The 9,883-nt window shown below is 40.5% G+C and overlaps 1 gene segment (V, D, J or C); it reads left to right on the top strand.

The window, feature by feature from the left end:
* The first annotated feature begins 9,228 nt into the window (after nucleotides 1–9,228).
* Nucleotides 9,229–9,883, top strand: LOC116099911. The segment is given in 2 exon segments: nucleotides 9,229–9,360; nucleotides 9,555–9,883. Coding segments are annotated over 2 exon segments (378 nt in total).

Below are 9,883 nucleotides of genomic sequence, written 5' to 3'. Positions count from 1 at the left end.
CGACTGCTTCCATGGGTATTTTGTTCCCCCTTCTAAAAAGGAATAAAGTATCCACATTTTGGTCTTCCTTCTTGAGTTTCTTGTGGTTTGTGGATTGCATTTTGGGGATTCTGGGCTACTATCCACTTATCAGAGAGTGCATACCATCTGTGTTCTTTTGTGATTGGGTTACCTCACTCAGGATAATATTCTCCAGATCCATCCATTTCCCTAAGAATTTTATAAATTCATTGTTTTTAATAGCTGAGTAGTACTCCATTGTGTAGATGTACCAGATTTTCTGTATCCATTCCTCTGTTGAGGGACATTTGGGTTATTTCCAGTTTCTGGCTACTATAAATAAGGCTGCTATGAACATACTGGAGCATGTGTCCTTATTACATGTTGGAGCATCTTCTGGATATATGCCCAGGAGTGGTATAACTGGGTCCTTTGGTAGTACTATGTCCAATTTCCTGAGGTACTGCCAAACTGATTTCCAGTGTGGTTGTACCAGCTTGCAATCCTACCAGCAATGAAAGAACCTTCCTCTTTCTCCACAACCTCTCCAGCATCTGTTGTCACCTGAGTTTTTGATCTTAGCCATTGTGACTGATGTGAGGCGGAATCTCAGGGTTGTTTTGATTTGAATTTCCCTGATGACAAAGGATGTTGAACATTTCTTTAGGTGCTTCTCAGCCATTCAGTATTCCTCAGTTGAGAATTCTTTGTTTAAGCTCTGTACCCCATTTTTAATAGGGTTATTTGGTCCTCTGGAGTCTAACTTCTTGAGTTCTTTGTATATAATGGATATTAGCCCTCTATCAGATATAGGATTGGTAAAGACCTTTTCCCAGTCTGTTGGTGCAACCTTTACTCCTATTGACTAGTATTAATGGTACTGAAAGATACTCTCCATCCTACCAGAGGGCTATCTACCAATTTAGTATAAACCCTGTGACTTGTATGATTGTTGGAGAAACCAATTTCAACTTATGGTTTAAGGCCCATACCATGAGATTCAATCCATGACTGACATTTCTTTGGTGGCCAGGAACCTGAGACCAGATAGGCCATGGACTGAAGTGAAACTATTGTATCCCTAGATACAGTGTAGTATTCCCATATACTATTGTCTGCTAAAGGAACACAGCAATTAAATGACTGGTAATGATATTCTGCAGTGTCTTGCTCAGCCATGAATAGAGGAGCTTCCTCCTGTAAAGAATGGGAATAAATACAGAGACTCACAAGTAGACAAAGTACAGCTAATGAGAGACCTTGGAATACTTAGTATTAAAAGGAAATTCTTCATCAAACTCCTCCCTAAGAGCTCAGGGATCTTTAAGGAAGAGGTGATGAAATGATTGTGAGAGCCAGAGGGGATGGATGACAGAAAGGAAACAGTCATACACACAGTAGGAATGATGCACATGTGAACTATCAGAGACTATGGTAGCATGTAGAGGTCCAGCATAGGTATAAGTTCAATGGGGTCCTTGTGGTAAATGGAGGAAATGGACATGAGCTCCCCTCCCTCACCAAATACTATTGCCGAGCATCAACCACTCCCAGTGTAAAATTTAATTTTCTTCAATGGAATTTCACTGCAGTTATAAACACCATTGAATGATATTTTTGTTGTTTTTTTTTTTTGGCTCATATTACTTTGTTTTGGTATCTGTTACATTACTAGTGTTTGTTCGTATATTATGGTTTCTGATTTGGGGTTTTATGTTTATTGTATTTATTGTGTGTTTCTCTTGCTTTTTCTTTCTTTAATACATTTAAATGTAGATAATATATTTATATTAGTACACACACATACACGAAAACACAATACATGCATATATATGTATGTGTATATATTTTCCAGTCTTATTTTTCTAAAGAGAAAGAGAAAGTAGGCATGGGATGGATGTTTGGGAAGATAGGAAGGATGTTAGAAGAGCTGAAGAAGGGAAGCTATGATCAGAAAGTAGTGTATGAACTGTTTATTTTCACTTAAGAGGAGTCAATATTAACTTCACATCCATGAGATATTTATGCATAACATAAATATATGTTTATATAATGCATATGTATTTATATCATATGTTTAATCAAGCATTTTTTTTTCTTGTTTTTTTGAGACAGGGTTACTCTGTATAGCCCTGGCTGTCCTGGAACTCACTGTGTAGACCAGGCTGGCCTCGAACTCAGAAATCCACCTGCCTCTGCCTCCCAAGTGCTGGGATTAAAGGCATGCGCCACCACCGCCCGGCCATTCTTTTTTTTTAAGACTTAAATTTTTATTAATGCCTTTGCCTATATCTCTGTGAGTGTATGCAATTGCTATATGGAGACAACTTGTGGGAGTTGGTTCTCCTGCGCTGTCGGTCTCAGGATTTAAGCCCAGGCTGGGGCAGACCACCTCTCTGTACTAAGCCATCTCAGCATCCTTGACTTAAAGATTTTTAAAATAAAAAATTATACCTCATTTTCCTATGAAATTTTTAAAATAATTTCAGGATTTTTCTTCCTATAAATGAAAACACATAAATTTGTTGATTTGATGTTTATTCCTGACTATTAACTTCAAGGGCATTACTAGTATTTAAATGCCACTTAAAAATAGTATTAATTTATATTATCTGTGGATTTCTGTGCTTAAGTCCTCAAACCACATGTGTGTAGGTTACTTACTCAGTGGTATTTATATAATATGTATAATCAAACATTCTTTTTGAAGACTTAAATTTTTATTAATGCCTTTGCCTATAATTTGTGAGCATATACCACATGTGTGCAGGTTACTTACTCCATGGATCATAAGAGGGCACTGGGTCCTTTGGAACTGGAGTTAGTGGTGTTGGTGAGGGTCCATTTATGGGCATTGAGGAACAAGTAGATTCCTATACTAAAGCAGCAGGTGCTAGTAATCGCTGAGTTATCTAAATTATATATTTTAAAAAGTAGTAATTCAGAATGAACTAGTTTTATTTGTTTACTTTTAAATATGGAATATTTTTATGTATCACAGGCTAGCTTAAAACTTGTTTTGTAGCCCAAGCTGCCCTGAACACATTGATATTTCCTGTGTCAGAATCTAAGTGCTGAAATTCCAGGTGTACCCTACCTTGTATGTCTTACCAAATATCATATTATGTTAACATTTTATCAGAATTATAAAAAGAAATCCTCCTATGTCTACTATTTTCTCTCACAGATATTGGGTAGTCATAGCAATTCATCCAGAGAGTAAGAGATGTGTGATTTAACAGCAAAGCCAAGTTCAGCCTTGTATTGACTCAGCATAGTTTGCATCTCACACTGACTTTCCTTAGGCCTGTAGGCATGGCAAATCTATGGAAGAGGCTGCTGTGTCCCAGGAACTCAAGCTCATCAATTTAAGATTTCCTGGTTCCAAAGCAGGGAGGAAACTTACCTCTTTTATTTTGAGTCAACTGATTTGTAGTACATTTTAAACTACAGACCAAGGAATCGAATGTACCAGGACATATTGTGGAAACCATATTTTTGTGAAAAGTAGTAAATAAAGTTGTCAGGTTTTTGTGATTATACATAAAAGAACATGGAAAATTTACCTCCCAAGTCCCTATGTTCTCCCTTTATATTCTGTGAGAAGCCCTTGTTTAACTGCAGGTGTCTTTGTATTTGCCAGGCCCGTCTCCATGTGTCCAATCTGAATTAGCAGCAATAAACGGCATGAAAGCACAGTCTGAGCTCACTGCAGCTGTCACAAAGCAAATTATAAAGTCTAGTGAGGATCTAGAGTGCATGACATCTTGCTAGACACTGATGGGGATCATTGATCATTTGACATATTCTTTCGTTTGAGATAGGGAAATATTTTGTTCATTAATTAATTTATTATTTCAATTTACATCCCAATCTCAGCCACCCTCTCCTCCCAGTCTCCCCTTTACACAGCTTCTTCCTCCATATAACCCTGCCTTTCTCCTCTGAGAAAGAGGAGGTCCCACCACAATCAACTATGGCACTTCACCTCACTTCAGGACTGCGCACATCCGCTCCCACTTAGGACAGACAAGGCAGCCCATTTAGCAGATCAGAGTCCAGAGTTAGGCAACAGAATCAGGAAGAGTTCTTGCTCCAGTTATTGAGGGACTCACACCAAGCTTCACTTCTGCTACCTAGGTGCAGGGGATGAGTAGGAAGGGACTAGGTTCAGTCCATGAATGCTGTTTGGTTGGCTGTTCAGTCTCTGGGAGGCCCCAAGGGCCCAAGCTACTTGACTTTGTTGGTCTTATGGATTCACCATCTCCTTTGGGTCCCTTAATCCTTCCCCTAACTCTTTCACAGGACTCCTTGAACATTGTCTCTTCTTCTGTTTTGGCCAGGTGCTGGGTAGAGCCTCTCAGAGAGCAGTTATTCTAGGCTCCCCTTCACCCACTATTCCCCTCCCCATTCCCTGCCTGCTGGGTTCTCCAGCATGCCCAGCAGCTGTGAGGTCCGCACTTTCCCTGATGTGCTCCATCTTCAAGGTCCACACAGCACCCTGCACTCTTGGAGGCCTGCAGCCTCAGGAACCAATAGGTGAGATTCCTAACCCAACTCCCTTCCTGCTGGTCCCTCCAGGAAAACTCAGCAGGGAGTTCCTCCTATCCTGTCTGCACTTCATGTCCTGAGGGAGAGTTCAGCCTCTTCCCGGAGTCCTGCTGCCACCAAGGACCTGCCCTCTCCTCCAGGAAGCCCAGCAGTTGTGAGGTCTTCCGTGTCCTCTGTGTTGCATCTTCTGCTCCACACCTCTACTGGCAACCCTGAAGGCCTGATGAAACCAGGGACACCCAGATGCCTGAGTCATCAGTGATTACCAGCTTTGCCTGATTCCCAGGAGGACTGCGACCAACTGGGACATCCAGATACTTGAAGCCATTAGTGACTACCTGAAGCCATCAGTGACTACCTGCTCTGCCTGTATCCCTGGAAGCCTGCTGCCACTTAGGACAAAGAGCTCTACCTGAAATCTCAGTGGCCTGCTGCCATCAGGAGACTACCAGCTCTACCTGCATCCCTGTATCTTGTACCCTGAGGGCGTCCTGCTGCCCCCAGGGACCACCAGACCTGCCAACACCAGAGATTGGGAGCTTTCTTAAACCACAAACTGTCTCTCTATTATGTTGATATTGTAGCAGTTCATAAATGAGATCTGAATATTTAATGTTTATACCTGAAAATTTGCTATATACACGTATATATCTAATGCAAAATAGAAGAAAATGCATATTAATTAAATGTATATTTAATTTCAATTGTATTCTGGCTTAATGTTAGCACATTAATATCAGATGAATAATTAACTTTGGATATCAAATACCATGAACTGTCTTATAGTCAGTTGATTAATGATATACATCTGGAAATCTTGTCTCCATGCATAGATTAGAGTGGCCTAGAACTTATGTACCCAAGGCTGGCTGCAATCCCATGGTTCTGCTTGTCACTCCAGATCTGGGATACAGTTATGATTCTCACTCTTTGTCATGATATTCTGTTTATTTTTCTGTTTCTTGTACTTTACACATAATACTGTACTTATCATTCATCTCATATATACTCTCACAATTCACTAATCTGAGTTCAGGTGGTTATTTCATGTCTGTTATTACTATTGATCTTCCTTTACACTCAAACACTCTTTTCCTTTAGATGTGAACAATCTCTGATATTGTGGTCTACTGGTCTCTGTAAATGCGTTACTTGATTTAGGGATTTCTGTGCCCCCTTCTGGAGAATATTTGAAGAGTGAGCAAGACCATATTTAGTCAGTTTTAATCCTGGTAATTTCTAGATTTTTCTTTCTGGAATAAAGGCTTTTGGTATTGCTGGTGTCCAGTCATGATGAGGTGAAGAAACCTGGTTTGTTTTATTCTTTGCCATTTCCCCAAAGTTAGAACCCTCTTTAAGTTCTCTGAGGTTGTGGGAGACGTGGAATGTTGATTGCTGTTGGGTTTACTTCTCTGATCCTAGACCTAAGATAATGTCCTCCGGGATTTCCTCAGAGCCGATTTGGGCTCCTATTTGCATCTCTGTCCCATGTTTATTTTGGAAGTTGGGGCCCTAATGTCTGAGGCACTGTTCAAGTCCTCATTATAATCGTGGATTTGGAGATGGGAGACAATGAACAAATTTATAATTTTTTGACTTTCCTCCTTCCCTTCCTACCTATTACTATCTTTTATAGGTTATTTTTCTTACTCTGTTTCTTCCTTATAGTCTTGTGATTTTCCCACATATCTTATGTTTTCTAGAATTGTTGATCTGAGATAGGTCTCCTAAAATTCTACAAAAGTCACCTGGTGTCTTGGATTTTAACCCAAACCTATTAGATCCTGTTTTAGATTTCTGTTGGTAATGAGGAAGCCAATCACATTCAGTGTTTTCATATGTTCTCTCTGATGGCATTTTTTGCCTGTTGATTGACACCGACCACACACACACACACACACACACACACACACACACACACACACTGCCCAGGCATTACTTGCTTTTGGATTTTCTGTCTACTTTTCATGGCTTCCAGCCCTGTTGCTCAGAATTTATAAACCAGGCCTTTGTATTGTGACTGAACTGCATCAGTTAGGCAGGGGGAGCAACATGGAATTACAGACCCTTGTCCTCATGTTCCTGCTCCTCTGGGTATCTGGTAAGAAATTTAAAGTATTAATATCTTTTTAAAGTTTCAACTTTGTGATAAAAATTTTGCAATATATGCCAGTGTGTAATATTTCTCACATAATAATTTTCTGACATGATATTATAAGGACATTTAAATGACAAATTGTATTTGTTAGTATGATGTATGTGTATGCATGCATGTTCACTGTCTACTCACTATTGCAGGTATATGTGGGGACATTGTGATGACACAATCTCCATCATCCCTGGCTGTGTCAGCAGGAAAGAAGGTCACTATGAAGTGCAAGTCCAGTCAGAGTCTTTTATGGAGTGGAAACCAAAAGAACTACTTGGCCTGGTACCAGCAGAAATCAGGACAGTCCCCTAAACTGCTGATCTACTGGGCATCCGATTGGTAGCAGCCTTATTTATAAAAGCCAGAAACTGGAAATAAATGTTCCTCAATAGAGGAATGGATACAGAAATTGTGGTGCATCTACACAATGGAGTACTACTCAGCTATTAAAAAAAATAAATTTATGAAATTCTTAGGGAAATGGATGGATCTGGAGAATATCATCCTGAGTGAGGTAACCCAATCACAAAAGAACACACATGGCATGCACTCTCTGATAAGTGGATATTAGCCCAGAAGCTCAGAATATGCAAAAACTGCAAAAAACTCAAGAAGAAGGAAGACCAAAGTGTGGATGCTTTGTTCCTTCTTAAAATTGGGAACAAAACACCCATCTAAAGAGTTGCAGAGACAAACTGTGGTGCAGAGACTGAAAGGACAATCCAGAGACTGCTCTACCTGGCAATCCTTCCCATGTTCAATCATCATACCCAGACATTATTGTGGATGTCAGCAAGTGCTGGCTGACAGGAGTCTGATATAGCTGTCTCCTGAGAGGCTCTGACAGTACCTGACTAATACAGAAGTAGGGGATCACAGCCATCCATTGGACTGAACACAGTGTCCTCAATGAAGGAGCTAGAGAAAGGACCCAAGGAGATGAAGGGTTTGCAGCTCCGTAGGAGGAACATCAATCTGAACTAAGTAGTACCCTCAGAGTTCCCAGGTACTAAACCTTTAACCAAAGAGTACACATGTTGGGGCTAATGGCTCCAACAGCATATGTATAGTGGAGGATGGCCTAGTCAGTCATCAATGGGAGGAGAGGCCCTTGGTTCTGTGAAGGTTTATGCCCTAGTGTAGGGGAATGCTAGGACCAGGAAGAGGGAGAGGGTGGGCTGGTGAGCAGAGGGAGGGGGGAAGAAAAAGGATATATTTTTTGTTTTTGTTTTTTTCAGATGGTTACCAGGAGAGGAGATATCATTTGAAATGCAAATAAAGAAAATATCTAACTGAAAAAAAAGAATGCTGAACCCCGTCTGGAGAGTATTTTCCCCTCAATGTATATGTATATTTTTAATTGGATATTATCTTTATTCACATTTCAAATGTTTTCTTCTTTCTAGGTCTCCCCTTCAAAAAACCCCATCCCATGCCCCCTCCCCCTGCCTCTATGAGGGTGTTCCCACCAACTACCATCATTCCACCCTGGCATTTCCCTACATTGGGACATCAAACACTTTCAGGTCCAAGGGCTTTTCCTCCCACTGATGTTCTACATGGTCATCATCTGCCACATATGTGGCCAGAGACCTGGGTCCCTCCATGTGTATTCTTTGATTTGTTGTCCTGTCCCTGTGAGCTCCAGGGGTTCTAGCCATTGATACTGTTGCTCCCCCTATGGGGCTACAAACCCCCTCAGCTCCTTCAGCCCCTTCTCCAACTCCTCCATCTGGGAACCCCGTGCTCTTTTTAACCTGTTTACTATGTCAACAAGACCATCATAACTCAGTTACAATATTGGTAATTTTTAAATTACCCTAAAATATGTATTTCTGGAATTAAATACTCTTATAATTTTGGCCTACAGTCATAATTTTATGAACAAATCTAGATTGTTAAATTCCCTTTCCATTCTCCTAATTAGAGAGAATGTTTCAGTTCCACAAAGCTGAAGAAAATACTCATTAGTTTCTGCTACGTTTACATTTGCCTAGAGATTAAAGCTTTCTAGGTCCCAGGATTAAATTTTTGTCCCCTAGGATTTTCCCAGAATGAACTCTGAACTTCTCTTTTCATCTGAGTCCCATTTTTAGCCTGGAAACAGAATTTCTGAGGCACTGCTCATAGGCTTAGGAGATGGGTAATACTAAACAAATTTAGCTCCCATTTCCTCTTTTTATGTTTTCTCTTTCCCAGTCTCTACCCTTATTATCTTTTATTATATGTTTTCTTCTTCTATGTTTCTTTTGTTGTTTTCGTGACTTTTTATAAATAATCATCTAGGACTGTCAATCTGAGGTAGCTCTCCTCAAAAGCTAACTGATTTAAATGTCTTGGACTTTAACTGAATGCTGCTGTTAGAGCACCTAGCACATTTCTGTTGAAGAGCTGTAAGAGGATGTCTTTCAGTGACCACTCATGCTCTCTATGAGGGTATTTTTGACTCCATTTTGGGTTGATTGACACCAGCAACTCTCATACATACTGCCCAGGCATTTGCTTTTGTATTTGCTGGCTGCTTTGCATGGACACTTCCAGCCTAGCCCAGCTGCTCAGAATTTATAAACCAGTATGAACTGAGCAGCATCAGACAGGCAGGAGGAACAAGATGGATTTGCAGGCCCAGGTCATCATGTTGCTGCTGCTATGGGTGTCTGGTGAGAAATTTAAAGGTGTTATTATCATTTCAGAGCCACATCTTTTTATATAAGAAATTTATAATGTGTGCAAGTGTGGAATATTTCTCCCTTAATTGATAATAGACATTACAAGGACCTTTGACAAATTTCAACTGTTATTATAATCTATGTTTGTGTATGTATACATTTTCACTGTCTACTCACTATTGCAGGTACCTGTGCGGACATTGTGATGACCCAGTCTCCATCCTCCCTGTCTGTGTCATTAGGACAGAAGGTCACTATGAGCTGCAAGTCCAGTCAGAGTCTTTTATACAGTTCAAACCAAAAGAACTACTTGGCCTGGTACCAACAGAAACCAGGGCAGTCTCCTAAACTGCTGATCTACTGGGCATCCACTAGGGAATCTGGGGTCCCTGATCGCTTCACAGGTAGTGGATCTGGGACAGATTTCACTTTCACCATCAGCAGTGTGCAGGCTGAAGACCTGGCAGTTTATTACTGTCAGCAGTATTATGACTATCCTCCCACAGTGCTTTAG

The sequence above is a fragment of the Mastomys coucha genome, unplaced genomic scaffold (assembly GCF_008632895.1).
Source record: "Mastomys coucha isolate ucsf_1 unplaced genomic scaffold, UCSF_Mcou_1 pScaffold20, whole genome shotgun sequence".
NCBI classification, from domain to species: domain Eukaryota; kingdom Metazoa; phylum Chordata; class Mammalia; order Rodentia; family Muridae; genus Mastomys; species Mastomys coucha.
The sequence above is the reverse complement of the archived record's forward strand: the minus strand, read 5'-3'. Positions and strand labels throughout refer to the sequence as shown.